The sequence below is a fragment of the Odontesthes bonariensis genome, chromosome 11 (assembly GCF_027942865.1).
Source record: "Odontesthes bonariensis isolate fOdoBon6 chromosome 11, fOdoBon6.hap1, whole genome shotgun sequence".
NCBI classification, from domain to species: Eukaryota; Metazoa; Chordata; class Actinopteri; order Atheriniformes; family Atherinopsidae; genus Odontesthes; species Odontesthes bonariensis.
Genome location: NC_134516.1, coordinates 769,313 through 789,439, shown reverse-complemented (window position 1 = coordinate 789,439; position 20,127 = coordinate 769,313). Strand labels below are relative to the sequence as shown.

The 20,127-nt window shown below is 41.3% G+C and overlaps 1 protein-coding gene across 1 annotated transcript; it reads right to left on the bottom strand.

Annotated features, from left to right (window-relative positions):
• Positions 1–5,193: 5,193 nt before the first annotated feature.
• LOC142391964 (proprotein convertase subtilisin/kexin type 5-like) lies at positions 5,194–6,843 on the bottom strand. The gene is made up of 5 exons (XM_075478160.1): positions 6,780–6,843; positions 6,438–6,671; positions 5,858–6,075; positions 5,501–5,601; positions 5,194–5,331 (listed from the first exon to the last, which is right to left on the bottom strand). The coding sequence occupies exons 2-5, from the start codon at positions 6,524–6,526 to the stop codon at positions 5,194–5,196; spliced, it is 546 nt and encodes a 181-aa protein (XP_075334275.1). The 5' UTR covers positions 6,527–6,671; positions 6,780–6,843.
• Positions 6,844–20,127: the final 13,284 nt, after the last annotated feature.

Genomic DNA, 20,127 nt, shown 5'->3' with positions numbered 1-20,127 from the left:
AGCTTCTGTTGCTTTGTCCTAAAGCAAGAGGAAAACAAATAATTTTTTATGAAGAGATTATGTAAGAGGACTATCACCTATTTTCTCCAGAAAGGATTGTCACCTGAATGTGAAAGACAAGTAAGTCTGATTAACACGTTTAGTTATTACTGTGATTAATTTCAATTTCTTATTTGTGAACCAAAAGACATGAATATTTTTGTTATCTGTTGAAATGTCATATATTAAGGAAAACTAGTTTTAGAAGTCAAGACAGTGTTATGCCATAATTAATGTCCATACTTACCCTGACCATGACAATGTGGCTAACTTTACTCTTAGCCTTAAGTTTCTTTTTCCTTAATGTGTCAGTGATGACAACATCACCCTTGCCAGGGTTGAGCATTTCCTCAAGGCCATCGTAAAAATGCCAGTCTTTGTCAGCGCCCAGTTTGTGGAATGCCACAAAGTGATTCTTTGTGCCCAGGTGGTATGTTACTGCAGCTGGCTCGTACCTTTGTGGATGCTGACAATATAGCAGAAAAATGTAATGAACACTCACAAATTAATTCATACTATATTAGAATAGCAACGTAAACAAATAAAAACAGTTCCAAAAACATGTATAAGTGTGATACAGTTAAGTGTTAAGTTATTTCTTACTTTCCACCAAGAATTGTCACCCGGTGTGGCAAGGCTGTAGGATGCAGCTTGTCACTGAGATTGGCTTGGTGTATCACTGAGATCACACATAGTATATTTGTGCAGGTGTGTGGAGTGTTATCTTGTTACATTAATCAGCACATGTGTTTTATTCTCATAGACCGGTACATGCAGTCGTACGTGGATGTACTGAAGGAACTCCCAAGATGCAGCAGAATTAGTGTCCAAGGCCAGCCGAACCAAAGTGTTCGTAAAGTTCATGATGGTCGGCTGGCCTTCGGTCAAGTTCTGGACTTGGGAGTTCCTGGATAACATCCCGCTGGTCAAATTGTAAGTAGTGAACTTTGAAAGACAGAACATAGTAAGTACTGAAAACAAATGAACGATAAAGACTAAATGCAGACTGCTCTTTCCACAGATGGACCCTGCTCTCCTCCGGTCCTTTGGCCTGGCCCCGACGACCATCTCCCTGTACGTGGGCCAGGCTATAGCATTTGTGGAGTACGTTCGGGACGTCACCCCGAAGTACTCCCGAATGCCCGCACGGAAGTTGGCACTGCTGTTCAGAGAGCTCAAGAAGCTCTGCAAGGATCTTGGCCGGACCATCCTGGGTCACCAGCACCTGCTCAAACAGGAGAAAATGAAGAGGCTGGTGACCCGGGAAGACCTGGCCAAATGCCAGGTCTTGGCCTTGGCCAAGATTCCTTCGCTTCTTGGTAAGTCTGTGCTGCCTCTCTCTGTCACTCTCTCTCTCACACACACACACACACACACTACACTTTTTGTCACTCATTATTCTCTTCTCTCTCTTAAACTCATTTCAGACGACATCGAGGAGGCACCGCCCAAGGACCCAAAGACGAGGTATCGCTTCTTTGGGTACCTCGCAGCTTTCCTGTGCTCTATTTATGGGCACAGGGCAGGCGTCCTCACCCGGATGCGGGCGTCCGAGGTGAAGGAGGCCGTTGGGGGACGCCCAGAGTGGATACCTCGTTAATGTAAGTTTCAGTGTAATTTCAAACAGTGTCATGATGTGATCACTTTGAAAATCAGGTTAAATTGGGTTTTCATAGGTTCATCACATTGACTGCTCTTTCTGCTTTCTGTCATTTCTATTTGTTGCAGGTGCTGGATCACAAGACGGTCAGGAAGTTTGGTGTGGCACAAATCTTCCTGGACGCGCAGGAGTATGGTTGGTGCACACGTTGGCTCGCCCTCTGCCAACGTGCTGTGCCAACAAATACGTACTTCTTCGCGTCCCTTGGGCGGGGGGAGGCGAACAACCTGGTCAGGTACCTTCGCCAGGTCTGGTCCGAGATGGGCCTGACCGGTTCCCCCAGCCTCCTCGACCTAAGGACAGCAGTGTCGACTTATGTGAGTATAACAGACACCTGATGTTTGATTTTTACAGCCTAACCATAATCCATACTGACTCTAGCATGAATTTGTCTTTTGTAGAACTTCCAGAAGAACGATGAGGCCATGAGGGGGAAGTTGGCCACCTTCATGTGCCACAGCGCGGAGACGCAGGAGCGTTTCTACGCACTCCACAAAAATGTGGGGAGAGCCAGAGACATCTGTAAGGTGTTTGTCTGGCTCTCTCTCACAGAGGAACCTTCTGCTGCTGTGGCCGCTTCCTCCGCCTCCGCTGCTGTGGCCTCAACCTCCGCTGTGGCCGCTTCCCCCTCCTCCTCTGACCATGGAGGACAGCAGATCCAGAAAGAACCTGCAACGTCATCATCCTCACCCCAAGATAAGGAGTCTTCACCAGCCCCGGCAGTCCAACAGGCGGAGTCTCCCCCAGCCCCAGTGGGAAACCCCCAGCTTTCGCCCCCCCGGACCCCACCCAGCCCCCAGCAGTCTCCACTCACTCTGGACTCCTTACTTCTAGATTTCCCGGACAGGATGAAGAGCTTTCTCAATATTGGAATACAATTGACACCACGCCAAAATCCCATATTCTTCCCCCCTAACATCCCACCTCATCCAGCCCCTCCCATTCCACCACGTCCATCACGTTGGAAACAACCCTCAAACAGAAGTGACCAAGCCCCCCCACCTCCTCTGAATCATCATATCTGTGAGTCTGACTGATATGTGCCGGGTCCAGGCTGTAATACTGATATCAAGAATGCTCTTCCCCAGATAAAGTCAGGGCCCTATGGAGTTCAGACAGCCTTTTCAATCCCTGTGATGACAGGTAACAGAAAAGTGGTCAAACTGGTGAGAAATAAAAAAGGTTCAGTTAAATCTACCAATCTATTGAATATAGTGTGTCAACCCCGAAACACACCAGTATCACCTGTTGTCTCCACGAGATTAGCCCTACTCAATATCAGATCACTAGCCAACAAATCCCTCTTAGTAAATGACATGATCATGACCTATAATCTAGACTTTTTATTTCTTAGTGAAACATGGCTGACTGAATGTAGCTGTGATACCATTCTCAATGAGGCCGCACCAACAAATTTCAGTTTTATCAATAAGTGTGGAAGTGGTAAGAAGGGCGGGGGAGTTGCTGCCATTTTTAAATCAGTCTTTCAGTGCAAAGAAATTTTACTTGGTGATTTTAGCTCTTTTGAATATTTCTGTTTTTTAGTAAAGGGGGATCCAAAAGTTATCTTCCTAATCATTTATAGACCACCAAGATACCCAGGAACTTTCTTTGATGAGTTTGCTGAACTGCTGTCAGTGATCTGCACTGACTATAACTTTTTTATCATAACTGGGGATTTTAACATTCACATGGACAATAACATGGACACTAATGCCAAAGAACTCTGCTCTCTACTTGACACTTTTGGCCTCCTTCAACATGTGAATGGACCCACACATACTCGAGGCCACACACTGGATCTGGTTATCTCTAAAGGTGTTGACATTTCTTCTGTTGATATCAAGGACTTGGCGCTCTCTGATCATTTCTGTGTGTTCTCTGGCTTACAGTTAACTCCAAACATTCAGTTAACCCGTGTGTCTGTTAGAAAAAGGTACATAAATGAGAATACCAGTGCTAAGTTTATGGACGTTATAGCTATGTCATCAACTGCGAGTGCAGAGACAGTTGATGAACTCTTAGATAACTTTAACTTGAAAATCTCAAATGTCATGGATACTGTTGCACCTGTTAAAAATAAGATGATCTTGAGCGGAAAGCGAACACCATGGCGGAACACTATTATGGTAAAGCCCTTGAAAACAGAATGCAGGAAAGCAGAGCGTAAATGGCGAAAAACTAAACTTCAAATTCACCATGACCTCGACAAACAAAGTCTTTGTAATTTTGAAATGAAATGAAATTTTGAAATGATTAATAAGAACATCAACAACACTCGTGCTCTGTTTGCTATGGTTAATAAGCTGACAACCCCCCCAAAACAGATAGTTTCAGAACTCTGTTCCACAGAAAAATGCAATGAATTTGCTTGTTTTTTCAATGAAAAAAATCAAATCTAAAAGGCTAAATATCAACATAAATCAGCAAAATAATAAAATGACACAAACCTTAAAACCACCTAGGAATCAATCAACTATGATGTCAGAATTCAATACAGTTGACCAAAAAACCATAGAAGAAACAGTCCAGCATCTTAAACCATCAACATCCTGTCTTGACACAATGCCATCTGACTTCTTTAAAACTATTGTAAGCTCTGTCCAAACAGATTTGCAGCAAATAATAAACTGCTCACTTCAATCAGGCACGTTTCCTAAACCCTTAAAAGTAGCTGCCATCAAGCCACTCCTAAAAAAGAGAACATTGGATGCTTCCATTTTAACCAACTACAGACCCATCTCAAATCTTCCTTTTATAGCCAAGATTGTTGAGAAAGTGGTTTTTAATCAACTCAGTAACTTCTTGAACTCCAGTGGACTCCTTGACAAATTTCAGTCAGGCTTCCGACTTCACCACAGTACAGAAACGGCTCTTATTAAAGTGGTGAATGACATAAGGTTGAACACTGACTCAGGCAAGGTGTCAGTTCTGGTATTGTTGGATCTCAGTGCTGCATTTGACACTGTGGATCACAGTATACTGCTGAACAGGTTGGAAACCTGGGCAGGACTCAGCGGGACAGTCCTAGAATGGTTCAGGTCCTACTTGGAGGAGCGGAGTTATTTTGTGACCATTGGAAGTAATCAATCTGATTGAGTGGCTTTGACATGTGGAGTTCCTCAGAGGTCAGTTCTTGGACCCCTTCTGTTCACTCTATACATGCTGGCTCTGGGTCAAATTCTGAAGAACTCTAAAGTCAACTACCACAGCTATGCAGATGACACACAGATAAATCTCGCACTGTCTCCGGATGACTGCAGTCCTATAGAGTCATTGTGCGACTGCTTAGAGCAAGTCAAAAAGTGGATGAACCAAAATTTCCTTCAGTTAAATCAAGAAAAAACTGAGGTCATTGTGTTTGGCAACAAAGAGAAGAGGTTTGCTGTCAGTAAACATCTTGAGTCACTGTCTCTAGAAACTAAAAAACCAAGTCCAGAACCTTGGCGTGCTGATAGACTCAGACCTGACCTTCTACAATCATATCAAATCAGTCACCAAATCAGCCTTTGGCCATCATCAGACAAGATCTGGCTCGCAGGGCACAGAGTGCAGTCCCTCATGCTGGGACCATGGCAGCCCTCGCAAGACAGGTCGCAAGCTTTGCAATTTGGTTTCTCACTCTCTGAATCCTGGAGCAACAACAGAATACAGATTAGACTGCAGCGCCACACTCTTGTGAGTGAATTTGACCTGCGGATACTTCACCAAATCTTGACACAAAGCCAGGATGTTGTTTTTATTTTTTCATGAAGCAAAACACCCTTTTGTACATAAAGTAACACAAAAGCTGTCTGTCACCTGTGAGGCAGCATAGAAGCCTACGAAACAAGGGTTGTAACGGATGCCTCTCTTAAAGTCAAAGCCATCATAACAGGATAGGCAGGCAAGAGCACCCTCACCTGTTAGGAGAGGGATATAACACAAAGAAGAACGCGTAAACACATGACTGAGCTGGAATTTACAAACAAAGAAGCACAACAACTGAATCAAAAAGCCCAGCCGAAGTATATCATATGATGGGTATGTTGCCCTGTCTTTGCCCCGTCTTTATAATCAACATGTGTTAACTTCTCACCACATCTCATATCCCAAAAATACAAAAAAGCTGGGTAAATAATAATAATAATACAGAAAGCCACAACGGGCTTCTTTTACCGCTGCAGGTCTTGCAGGTAGGGTGACACTTGTGACAGGTAGTAGACCTCCTGCCTTTGTAGTAGCCTGGAGGGCAGCTCTTCAGGTACTGGCCCCACTGCCCCAGGTAGACGTAGCCCTCCCGGCAACTCAGGCAGTTTCTGTTACTACTACCTGAACACTGGCTGCAGGAGGGGTCATATCGCTCACAGACCATGGTGGCCATGTTGCCAAAGTGACTAAAAGAGAGGAAGAACAATTGATAGGTGTCAGTAGACTAGTGGGAAGGCTTTCGTTCAGTCTGTCGCGTGTCCTCTAACCTCTCTGAGCAGGTTTCAACACAGCTGCTACCCAGCTTGAAAAATCCAGGTTTACAGGTGACGCACTGCACGCTATGATGACCAACACAGGACTGACAGCTTAGGTGGCAGCGCTCACACACACGCTCATCCTTGTCCTCAGCATAGTAACCCACAAGACACTCTTTCACACAGGTGATGTCTGATGGACGCACACACAAAGTCAAGAACTTTAAAGTTAAAAAGATTGGAAGCACACCTGAATGAGCACAAACTACAACTCTGGCATTTTGAGGACTCACTCAGCAGGAAGCATGGCTCCTTGCAGCTGAGGCAGAGGTCTTTTCCAGGCCCGGAGCAGCGATTGCAGAGTGCGTGGCACTGTTGGCATTCCCCATTCTGATTCACGTATGTGTCCGGGGCGCACTGACTGTACCACGCACAGTGTCCGCTGGCGTCTTTCCGTCTGTTGGTATCACAGCTGAGGCAGTTTGAGGGCCCGTGTCCTGAGCAGGTCAGACATGACTTGTCACAGTCTGTGAAAAAATGAGAAGGCATTTTTTTTTTTGGAAAGCACCTGTAACACATTACAGGTGCATTAATATCATGAATATTACTGTGATATCAGTTTTGGAGTTCCACACCTCTGCATTCATTGGTGTTCTTTTCATAGAACGTGTTGTTTGGACACTCAGACAGACACTCTCCGTTGTAATGCACAGCTTTCGGGTTGTGACACACTTCACAGTCATCAATGTCCGGTCCGTCACACGAGGCACAATCAGCGTGACACCGCACACACTCCTGTTGCTTCTCACTGGCAAAGTATCCAGTGGGACAATCATCCACACATTTATCCTCATGGAGGAAGTAGTATTCCGAACACTCTGGGAGATAGAAGAAAAGAATATGCAAGATAATAAAGGAGAGGTTGTGTTTGTCACATTGTACTGAAGTCTCAGCTGACTCAGTGTGGGCTTTTATTTGTGTTTCGTTTATTTTACTGTCGAGAAAATACAACAATTTGAATTTTGGTTAGGTAGTTTAAGTTAAAAATAAAGTCTATTTATAAATGATTATTGCTTTTCATAATATGCATGTACTTGGTCTACAGGACCAGTTTGGCATATATGATTGAGACTATTGTCATATACAAGCAACTCACTCTTTTTTCTTAAACTCTAAAGTTCCACTGCTGAAAAGCTGAAATTTGATCTGTTATCGCACTGAAAATTAAAATTTCTACATAATGCAGCAAAAGCTTTGTAATCATTTAGCTTTTTGTCCAGACATTTTTCGTCATTTTCAGGCACTTGGAAAGAAAATCTCTAAAATACACATTTTTATGTTTATTTTGTTACATGAAACATGCAGTTGACGGTTGGAAAAATGCTTCCATTACCATTACGTCAGTTCTCCGTAAACCTGTAAAGAGGATTTTCTATTGAAATCTGTCAATAAGAGATAAAAAAAAAATTCTAGTTCACACACTTTGTGTTTCAGAAACTAGAAATCAACTCACAGATGAGGACGCTTCCTGATACCTGCCAGGTTAAACTTTGACCCTGTTCACCAGCCGTTTCTCACTTTAACTGAATATTTTCCCCATAATATTTTCCAAGCAAGACAAATTTATGAAACAAATTTCATGGATAAATATAAACGTTTTTGCAAAAAAAAAGATTTGGGAATTAGAATTAATTTTCATAAATTCAGTATTCAAAGGCAAATCAAAATAGCACCGGAAAAGACATTTTCAAAACAAAATATGTTAAAGTGAAGACATGAGCAAACAAAGGTCCAGCGGGAGCTAATACCAGGAGATGGCAGTATAATGACTAAAAACGATCTCACCTTGTTGGGTTTAAGGAGGGAAATAGATTGGGCTAACAAGAAACAGCCCATAACCTCTTACTGGTTTGTCTATATTATCCAGGATTCACTTCTGGAACACGATGCAGCCAAGAAGAACGATTTCAGTTTGTCTCGGTGTTAATCATTTCTAAACTGCTCAAAGCAATCCTGTCCATTGAGCTAATCAGTTGACCTTTTATCAAGTCAAACAATCTTCCAATTCCCAGAAGCTACGCACTAAAGCCTTGTGCATTATATGAAATCCAATCATAATGATATTCAATATGCCTAAAATACACACAAAGGTGTCACTACTGAAACTACTCTAATCCTAACAAATGATGGTTTTATATATCCTGTATTCATGTTAATCATTTCTGCTATGTTTTTACTGTGGTTCCTACAACCGGCCCCCCCTTCTGCTGTTAAATTTAGGCTGAACCACTCGCAGAGCAGGGAGCAGAGAGGGATCTCGCTGTCCTTGCTGATTATCTCTCTTGCGCATCTCCTCTTCATGTTCCTCCTCTCTTCAGCCAGCCACTTCAATTCTAAATTAAATCACATTTCCAGTCCGCATCTCTTTAATCTTCATCCTCACATCCTCCATCATTCTACCCTTCACTACTCTTCTGAGTGCACTTCCTCTTACACAGGCCGTCCTCATTGCACTTGCTACAGTGATCTGAGCAGCGATGGCATTCTGTGTTGCTGGCATAATAGCCCTCTGGACATTGGGACTTGCAGGAGTGGTCCAGCAGCAGCAACAGTTTCTCACAGCTCAGACAGTGGGAGGGACTTTCCTTTCAGGATCCACACTCTGGGGCACACGGTTGGCATACATCATCTCGTGGGAACCCTCTTTGAATGAGGAAGAGAGAGGTGTCAGTGCTAATGCATGGCGTGTGTTTATGTACAAATTAAGAAATGAGACAACACGAGAAGCACCTCTGACATTCAACCACACACGCTCCCTCTTGCAGATAAAGTCCTTGGCCACACTGCGGACAGACTTGGGCCTCCTGACATGTGATACACCCCTTCAAGCAGTCCTCACACTTGCCAGATGTCTTGCTGCCAAATGTACCAGATGGACAGTGAGACACACAAGTCTGATGAGCAGTCAAAAATCGACCTAAAGGGGGGGAGAAAAAAAGAATCTAAACAGCGTTTCAAGAAAAAAAAATAGCTGGATAAAAAGGTTGTCAGCAGTTAATATCTCGGCTGCCGTGTGAAGGTTTGTGTTTCCTTTGAAGCATGTCATGACATGCAATCAAGGTAGATGCTGATCTTTATCGCCCTTACACACACCGCCACCTGATAAAAATATTTGTGCTGTGAAGGAATTTTTTCCAGTAGCTTATGACAAGACTAAACCTTTCCTAGTTTCCAAGGCACTCCAACACAACCTATAGATGGAATAAGCGTACCTGTGTGGCAGCTGCTGCAGTTCTCCTTCCCTGCAGCAAAGCACGTCTCACAGGATGAGTGACACAGCTCACATTCATCCTGACCTACAGGAAAAATACAACAGAAAACAGCACAAACAACTATGTCAGGAACTACATAACAGGAAGGAGGAAACAAAAAGAGAAGCATCAGAGGAACAGAATACAGACTCAACAATGTGTTATTGTGTACATATATATTTCATGGCAACATGTCTGAATGGACATCTGGATTCACATTCTTATTTCAGTTTATCGTTAAGAGAAGAAAGCACAGGGTCAGCTCCACAATTTCAAAATCAGAGACATGCTTCAGTTAATCAAATGCCTTTGTGTACAAATCGAAACAGAAGGTCAGTGTTGATGGCATTCATTACCGAAGTAAAATTAACATGTGCCATACTGTTTCTGAAGTGTTTCTCAGGACAAGCTTCCAGCTGTCTGCCCTCTAAGCACTCCCCGTTTTTCAGAGTGACTCCACCCTAAACCCTTAAAATTAGCTGCCATCAAGCCACTCCTAAAAAAGACAACATTGGATGCTTCCATTTTAACCAACTACAGACCCACCTCAAATCTTCCTTTTATAGCCAAGATTGTTGAGAAAGTGGTTTTTAATCAACTCAGTAACTTCTTGAACTCCAGTGGACTCCTTGACAAATTTCAGTCAGGCGTCCGACCTCACCACAGTACAGAAACGGCTCTTATTAAAGTGTTAAATGACATAAGGTTGAACACTGACTCAGGCAAGGTGTCAGTTCTGGTATTGTTGGATCTCAGTGCTGCATTTGACACTGTGGATCACAGTATACTGCTGAACAGGTTGGAAACCTGGGCAGGACTCAGCGGGACAGTCCTAGAATGGTTCAGGTCCTACTTGGAGGAGCGGAGTTATTTTGTGACCATTGGAAGTAATCAATCTGATTGAGTGGCTTTGACATGTGGAGTTCCTCAGAGGTCAGTTCTTGGACCCCTTCTGTTCACCCTATACATGCTGCCTCTGGGTCAAATTCTGAAGAACTCTAAAGTCAACTACCACAGCTATGCAGATGACACACAGATATATCTCACACTGTCTCCAGATGACTGCAGTCCTATAGAGTCATTGTGCGACTGCTTAGAGCAAGTCAAAAAGTGGATGAACCTAAATTTCCTTCAGTTAAATCAAGAAAAAACTGAGGTCATTGTGTTTGGCAACAAAGAGAAGAGGTTTGCTGTCAGTAAACATCTTGAGTCACTGTCTCTAGAAACTAAAGACCAAGTCCGGAACCTCGGCGTGCTGATAGACTCAGACCTGACCTTCAACAATCATATGAAATCAGTCACCAAATCAGCCTTTTATCAACTTAAGAACATATCCAGAATGAAGGGTTTCATGTCCCAAACAGTTCAGGAGAAGCTGATTCATGCTTTCATCTCCAGCAGACTTGACTACTGTAATGGTCTTCTGACTGGACTCCCCCAAAAGAGTCTCAAACAGCTGCAGCTCATTCAGAACGCTGCAGCCCGAGATTTAACCAGAACAAAGAGATCACATCACATCACCCCAGTTCTCAAGTCTTTACATTGGCTCCCGGTCAGATACAGAATAGATTTTAAAGTTCTGCTGCTCGTCTACAAATCACGGAATGGTTTAGGTCCAGAATACATGAATGACATGCTAGCAGAGTATAAACCCAGCAGAGCTCTGAGATCTGCTGACTCAGGTCAGATAGTGGAGCCCAGAGTTCAAACTAGACCCGGTGAAGCAGCTTTTAGCTGTTATGCTGCACACAACTGGAACAAACTACCAGCAGAACTGAAATCAGCCACAACTGTAAGCACTTTTAAATCCAGGTTAAAACATTTCTCTTTCAGTGTGCTTATGGTTGAGTTTATATTTTTCTTTTTCCCCTCTTCTTTGATTGCTTTAATTTTTATTCTATTTTTTTTTCTCTTTAAATTGCTTGTTTTTATGCTGCTTTATGCTGTTCTTTTAAATGCCTTGTCTTTATGTAAAGCACATTGAGTTGCCTGTGGTATGAAATGCGCTATATAAATAATGATGCCTTGCCTTGCCTTGCCTTGCCTTGCCTTGCCTTGCCTTGCCTTGCCTTGCCTTGCCTTGCCTTGCCTTGCCTTGCCTTGCCTTGCCTTGCCTTGCCTTGCCTTGCCTTGCCTTGCCTTGCCTTGCCTTGCCTTGCCTTGCCTTGCCTCCTCGTCCTCCACCCAGGAAACAGGGGTATTTTTACCTGTGAGGCTCATTAAGAAGGCCTGATGCTGCACTGAGGACCTGCTGCAGCTTCAGCTGACACAGTGGGACCTCCTCTCTCCCCATGAAAATCATCTTCACAGCTAAATAACACAGTGAAGCGCTCATTAATGTAGTTAGCACAAAACGTGTCATTGTTACAGCTGTCTCAGCTATGAAGGATTCACAAGAGAGGAAGGCCTACAGAAAAACAATGGAACTGTGAATTAGATACTGGGATCTGTGATATGAAAGAATGGATTCATAAGAATGATATCAACAGATGAATAAACACAGCATACTCAGAGGAATGAAGTGAATGTTTGTCTTTCCAAAGAGAAGATCTCCACTCTACCTTCTGTCAGCTGAGAAGAACCCTGGTCACTGGCAGGAGGAAGACATGTCTCTGTATGAGGCAGCAGGGCTGAGTTCCCTGTTGCTGGTGGTCTGAGGCAGCATGATTGGTTTTTTTTCTCAGGGTCAGCCAGGTGGTCAGGTGAGGGTTAACAGGGGCCATTGTATCGTAGTGTGTGTTTTTTTGCTGGAGTTGGTGCTGGAGGATGTTGTCATGGAGGATACAGGAGAACATGTCTCCTGTCTGGAGGAAACAGATCTAAACAGTTTTAGTTGTTGTAGAGTTACAGTTCTTTGACTGCCCAACCCACCTTTCCCCCCACCCCAGTGGGGTATCAGCTGGTATGTGTTATACCTATGGTACATCAGAAAGCATGAGTTCTAGGTGTAGCTCATGCTTTCTGATGTTGCTTCTATGTTCTGGTAAATGTAGCAGCTTTTATAGAGCTGCTCAGACAGTTGTGGCCTGTGCATTTATCAATCCTGACCCAACCCACCCAGATAAATGCACAGGCCACAACGTTTTGAAGGTAGAGGATGATGATGATGATAATATATTAAATGATAATATATTATCATTTAATTTATTATCTTTTAATATATTAAATGATAATATATTATCATTTAATATATTATCATCATTTCATTTATAATCAATTATATTTGTCATATTATTTATATTATAAGTATTATATCAAAGTCAAAGTTGCTTTATTGTCAATTTCTTCACATGCCAAAACATCCAAAGGAATCGAGAGGACATTTCACACACTCTCACGGTGACATATAAAGTGCACAGGCACAACAGATAGGACAGGACATATCAATACAAAGTAAACATTCAGGGCACACAGGTAAGACATATACTAAGCTAAAACTAAAAGAGCCAATGGAAAATGTATATAAAAAAAATATGCAGTGTGGTTGGTACATAAGTTATGTACAAGTTAAGCTGTCAATAATATTTTATGACAAGACTGAGGAGCATCTGTTAACTGGATTATCTTTATCAGAAGCTGAGCTTTAATGTCATCTGTAAATCAATTTAGAGAAATGTCATATATAAATAGAAAAAAATTGTTTTTTACAGCAGCAGGTCCTCTAAAATGAATGAACTCCAGTCTCTGCTGACTACATTGACATGCCTAGAAATCAGCTTTGACCCGATTATAAACCAGATATCCAGATGAGATGGCTTAAAAAATCATCATTTTTCATTATTGTGTTGGTTTGTTGACATTGCACTTGAAACCCACACTTAAGATTGAAAAAAGTACTTGAAAAGAACCATTTTCTCCACGTATGAAGTCTTATGCAGTGTAGTGTATTGAGAAGTGCAGGAGACATATGCAGATGAGATTCTAGAGGCAGGCCAGAGCAAAATAAAATAACAAACTGAAAAAAACAACAGAGCATTTGGCACAAGACTGGACATAGCAAGGTGAGAAACACAACCATAACAAGACAAGGACCTGACAGAGGACCAAGGAAACATTTACTCAGAAGGTGTTGAGGAGGTACAAAAGGCAGGTGTGATGTAATTGACAAACTGAAAACGGTTTGGAAGAGCAGAAAGCAGGACTGACTGAAACAACCCAATGAAAAGACAAAGGGAATATTAAAAGAACACTAAAACAACGAACGAATTAAACAGAATTAGAAAGATTAACAAAATGTAATGCAGAATTTCTAAAATGACAAAACCTGGAAATGAGAAAAAACAAGATACAAACAGAATAAAAAACATAAGAAAAACCCGAGACCATGACAGAAACTATGCATTCAGTTGGTGTTTTCTTTACACACTGTAGTCCACAGATCTGCCCCACATTATGTTGTCATGTTAACTGAATGCATTTCTGCTGAATACTAACCTGGTTGTAAGTAATACAGCTCAGGCTTGTGGTTAGTTCACCAGCCAATTTGTGGATACAAGGCTGCAATCAGCCTGACATATTCCCTTTATTATGCATGACAAAAGGGAAAAAAGAAGTACACACACACCATAGATCAGCCTTCAGTGTATTTTACACTCCTCTTCACTGAGGGGCTGGTCTTTCTCTGTTAACTGATTCAGGATGAAATTTTGTCAGACAAAGAGTAAGTTTAAGATGTACTGTGTAAATATCTTGACTGCTGACCACAGAAAACCTGCTGGTGCTTCATAGTCTTTGGCACAATGAGACCTCAACTGTACTCAACTGTACAGCTGTCACCAAGGCAGCTTTTTTACCACCTCAGAAACATCAACAGAATTAAAGGTTTCCAGGAGAAACTCATCCATGCATTCATCTCCAGCAGACTCCATCACTGTAATGCTCTTTTAACTGGACTTCCCACAAAGAGCATTAAACATCTGCAGCTCATCCAGAACGCTGCTGCTGGAGTTTTAACCCGGACTAAGAGATCTGAACACATCACAGCAGCTTTAAAATCTTTACACTGGCTTCCAGTCAGTCACAGAATAGATTTTAAAAGCCTGCTGATGGTTTACAATCTGTGATCTGTTCAGAGAATATAAAGCCAGCAGAGCTCTGAGATCCAAGGACTCAGGTCAGCTGGTCCAGTCCAGAGTCCAGACTAAACATGGAGAAGCAGCATTTAGCTGTTATGCTGCTAACAAGTGGAACAAACTGCCAGTGGAGATTAAACTTTCACCAAATGTAGACATTTTTAAATCCAGGTTAAAAACATTTCTGTTCTCATGTGTCTATGCATGAAATCTGCACGATATCTTTTAACTTATCCAGACTGTTGCTTGTTTTTAAATTCATTTAAATTATCTTATTTGTTTCTCTTTATATTCTTTTATGTATTTTTAAGGCTTCTTCCACTCCCTGCTGCAATGCTTTTATTTTATGTAAAGCACTTTGAATTGTTTGTACATGAAATGTGCTATACAAATAAATTTGATTTGATTTGATTTGTTCCCTAAAGACAGCAGCCTGACAGTGTTGAGAGCAGTGAGAGTAACCAAAGTTATCAAGTATGGGCTGGCAAAGCAAAACAGAGAGTGAAAATGTAACATATATAACAATAAGATAAATATAAAGCAGTGTTACCACGTTATAAAGTGTAAATGTAACAAATAGTTAAATCTTTGTGAGTTAATCGCAATGAGGGACCCGTTCATATTCACTTTGATTTTCATAGTTAGCATAAGAAAATTGATTATTTGTTGCGTTACATCTTTAAGGGCTCAAACAGTGCACACAGTAACCCTCGTCCTCACCATGCTGAATGATTCCATGCTCAAGAAGCCGTCGTCCAAGCCGCTCAGTCTCCTCCCTGGTTGGCATCTCCCCCTCCTGCAGCAGCCAGTCGACGAACTCAGACGCCACCAGCGTCCGCTCAAACGACTCGCCTTCCTCCTCTCGAGTCTGTATTAACTTGTTCTCCATGTTCATCATCCTGTAGAGAGAAAAAGTCAAACTCAATGTCCATCTGATGTTGTAACCTTGTGGAGACTGTAAAGCAGGACCAAGTAGAACATTTGGTTTTGAATTCATGTTGCATCTTCAGCACAACATTTATTCAAGTATGAGAGAAGGGTGCATATGATCATTCATTCATTCATTTTGCAGCTGCCTCTGGCAAATGTTGCTACACTTTGCTCTAGCAGCAATGTCCACAGCTCACAGCAGCCGACAGAATACAGATGGTTTTTCAAGAATGCTCCAACATTCATAATTGATAGCCACAATATAACCCATACTCCTGTTTTACCATCTGAGATAAGAAACTTGGCGTACCACAGAATACAGCAAGGGAAGAAAAACTCCTAGATCTCCTTTACTGATGATTAATGTAGGATAGATTTCTTCTTTTACTGCTAAAAAATAAAAAGCATAACAACTTCAATGAATGTTTCACTTCTGGTGTTTTAGTGCTGTGGTGCATGTGATGCGTGTTTCAATCTGTATACCGTCTCAAGTTGGTGGTCTGGTCTCTTCTGTATGACACTGGTGACAGAGTCACAGAAACAAAATAACCTACAAGTTTTAACGATACAAAGAGCCCTGCAAGCCATATCAGAGACAATGTCCGTTGAGAGAGAGAGAGAGAGAGAGAGAGAGAGAGAGAGAGAGAGAGAGAGAGAGAGAGAGAGAGAGAGAGAGAGAGAGAGAGAGCGAGAGAGAGAGAGAGAGAGAGACACTAATACACTCTATTTAAACTATTGTTATTCACTGACCTGTCCATTCCAAAACTCAAACAGTGCACTTCAGACAGGTTTCAGGTATAAAAGTAATAGCTGGAACATTTGAAATAAGGCTCTGAATATTTATTCAACTGAAATAGCAGAAAAATGAAAGCTATCCGGTAGGTACACATTGTAAAAATGAAGGTATCAGACTTTAGGCTGTGAAACCTTAACAACTGCTCACATAATTAGATCGGTCCAAACCAAACGGAAGAACAAGTGCTGCCTGCCTGTCTGACAGTGAACAGATCATCCTTAAAACTACATTAACTTCAGTAGAGATGAGACCAGATCAGCAGAGGCCTGGAGTTTCCATTGACTGCTCTGCTGTCTGCCAGGAAATCCAGTCATACTGTCTTTGTACATTTCTGACTGGTTTAGATGGTTAGCTGTTCTCAAAGGGTTTCTATGGAAAGTGAAAACATTCTCTTTACCTAACATTCAATAACAACATAAATACATGCATTTACCAAAAAGACGGCTTGCTCTGTCCATGTTGGTAATCAAAAGCATGAATGTCATTAATAAATGTATGCAGCAATAATTTTAGCTTGGCACAGGACATTAGAGGCAAAACCATTACGGCCAATAAAGGCCTGCATCTGCAATGGTTGAGCTGAATTGAGATCTTAATAAATCAAATCAAACTATATTAGACTTAAATCAGGTGCAGCATGTAAAAAGTCTTTCCCCTAAAAAAAATGAAAAAAATACAGCCTTCAGTTATCATGCATGCTGTGACTAAAATCTCAAAGAAAGCCAGAGCCTCATAAGTCAAGAGAGAAACTATACACTCTAAACACTGAGCGACGGCCGCCTAAAGAGTATAAATATTATATCAAATAATGAATAATAAATATAATTGCATTGGCCGGGAGTCGAACCCGTGCCCTTCCGCGTGGCGGGCGGGCGTCCACCCTCTGGACCACCAATGCTGACATACTAAATTGTGAAAATGACTCGATAAATAGGAACACAAATAATTGCCCTCTTCAAGTTCTGCGTTGTCTATCGATTTATATTTATTTATACAGTTTTAGGTTTAAGACATTTCTGTTTAAGAAAGATATTTATTTTATTCAGTTTATTGTTATTTTTTAAGAAAGTACATTTCTGGTAAAACATTTGTTTTGCATGTGTTTATATCACTCAAAAATATGCATTTAATTCAATTCAGGTTCAAGTCAAATAGTTAAAAAATCATTTCACTTACAAAAAAAGACCCCAAAAAAAATCACCATGCATGGAAGGGTGAAGGCAATCGGGTCGGCCGTTCCTGCCAATGAGGTGTCCCTTATTTTTTTATCAAGGAGTTGGCAACCCATAGTTCTACAGTGAGGAACCTTGGAGTTATATCTTACCAGGATCTGTCCTCTGACTCGCATATAAAACAGGTTTCCAGGACTGCCTTCTCTCACCTTGGTAATATTGTTAAAATCAGGAAAAAGTTTAGGTTAAGTCTTTCTTTAAAAGGATTTGCTTACATTTGAAGATGGCGCCACATGTTCTGGGAAGTGGTACAGGCTAACTTTTGCTCTCTCATCGAAAACTTTAAATGTGGCGATATTGTTGTGTGCTCGCCGAGGCAGCTGTAGCCTAATTATAGAAGCTGGAAATTGCCCCTATTCTTTACTGAACAGTGACAAAGTTATCCCATTTGTCTTATCATCTGTTGACACACATACCCAAACGCAGGCAGCCAATGTCCTTGGTGGCGTCTGCGATGTACAGCTAACAAAGCTGTCCTGCTTTGTGTTACCGGTCAGAATAAGATTGTGAAAAGTGCTCAACTGTCATCATAACATTTCCAAAAATAAGTAGCTTCTTGGAATTTGAATAAGCCTTATTCCACTGTTATACTACTGCATTGTATGAATGTCAAAGGGATCAGGATATCAATAGATATGAATTATCGTGATTCTTGTCTTTAATTTTAGTTTAGAGACTTTTTTGTTTGTTTGTTTGTTTGTTTTTAGCTCAAAGCATTTTTTGGAGACGCTTACATGCACACAAGAGGAAACAGGCTCATATCACAAGAGTGGCATAAAGCTGTTGTCATAAGCAAATCAAATTGTAAAACCTTCCAGCTCTCGTAGCTTTCAGTATGGTCAAAGACGTTGATGATTTAGTTGTTAGGGATTATCCGAACATGCAGCAGCGATGGGCTCTCCTCAGCAGCTGCCCTATTTTTCTAAAATTAAAGTGATTAATATCCACAAAGCAGATAGAGGTCATAAGACGGAAGCACAGAAATTTCCCAGAACTTTTTCCTTTATTTCTTTATGTAGTAGAGTATGGCTGTTAATGGCAATGTGGAAGTCAACTTGAAGTCTGCAAGGCCAATAAAACAGCTCCTAAGATTGATAGAGATGTAAATCTAAAGCCCATGTTTGACATAACAAAAAAAAAGAATAAATTGCTGATTTAAAAAAAACAATTAAAAAAAACCACCACTCTGTGGTCTGTACAAACAAAAAAAAGCTAAATATAAAAAGAGGAAAGCTTTGATTTTTTACAGTGATCCTAACTACATGTAACAAAAATCCAAAATGGACCACCTCAAAAGGTGAAAGTTGAAGGTTTTCCCATGGCCCTCACTGTCTTTAAAAAGTAATCACATATCTGTGGACAGACCTCAAAACAGTGCATGTAAGATGACCTGAGAATCTCACAGAATGAGAAGCCTTTTCTAGGAAGAATGCAAGAAAATTCTCCAAAAAAGAAAAAGGACTCTTCACTGCTACTGAAAGCTCTCACACACAGTGATCATGCCGGGTCAGAGATTGTGTTAAAAGTTCAGACTATGTAGCTTGTCCGAACAAAGTGTCATCTTTAACCTAGTGACTTTTGGAAATGATGTCATTGTTTTTATTTATTTATTTATTTTTACATGCAGACATTTTTTATATTTTGACCAGAGTTTTGCATGTCACTCCTAAAGTTCCAATGTGCAACATTAGTAAGATGGTCTTTGAATATTTGTTAAGGTAAAGGCTCTATGTTAGCACTCAACTGCTCATTGACCTGCATATTATTTAGTGCAATGCCTCTCTCTCCCTCTTGTCTCAGTGGTCGGAGCCCGGCGGAGCAGCATGAGCAGCAGCAGTCCACCTGTCCTCTGCAACCCTAAATCTGGTATGATCACATGGATGATCTTTGACTTATCTAATACAAGAAATATTAAAAGTGAAAGTTAAAAAGACATGGGATTTATGCATTTAAGGATATGTACATAAATGGTTTTGACAACCTATCCCTAAAAGTCAGCCTTCCTCGGTCTAACTTATTCCGCCATTTCCAAGTCCATCATTTTCTGAAATGTCATGACCCGAACTTCCCGTACATATCAATGTCTACCTTGGGTAATCTGTTAGAAATTCCTTTAGACTCAAGGAGACTCATTTCAAGAACAAATGTCTTTATAACCTATTAAAAACATCTCCCTTGCAAAGATCAGGGCTGAATGGGAGAATGAATTAGGGGAGGAATTGTTTTGAGGATATTTGGAACAGCGCTCTACGAAGAGTAAATAACAGTACTTCTTGTGCAAAACCCGGCATAATACAATTTGCTGTGACAGGTGTCATGGCACTCCTGCCAACCGAACTCATATGTTTTGGGCATGTCCCTCCCTGACAACCTACTGGTCGGTGATCTTTAAAACACTGTCAGAATGGTTGAATATTAATCTACAACCCAGTGCCGCTATGGCTATATTTGGTGTCACAGATAGGAACTGCTTTACAATTAGGAAAAGATAAACATATCATTGCTTTTATCACCTTACTGGCACGCAGGAGAATATTATTACATCGGAAATCCAAGAATCAACGTAAAGTGTCATAATGGTTATGTGATCTGATGCAATTCATACAACTAGAAAAGATTAAAGGGGATAGAGAATCAAAATC

Coding starts and splice junctions, on each gene's coding strand:
- LOC142391964 (XM_075478160.1), bottom strand. CDS start 6,526: ATGCCAACAGTGCCACGCACTCTGCAATCGCTGCTCCGGGCCTGGAAA. Junction 6,076..6,437: donor GGAGCCATGCTTCCTGCTGA/GTGAGTCCTCAA, acceptor CCTCTCTTTTAG/TCACTTTGGCAACATGGCCA. Junction 5,602..5,857: donor TACCTGCAAGACCTGCAGCG/GTAAAAGAAGCC, acceptor CTCTCCTAACAG/GTGAGGGTGCTCTTGCCTGC.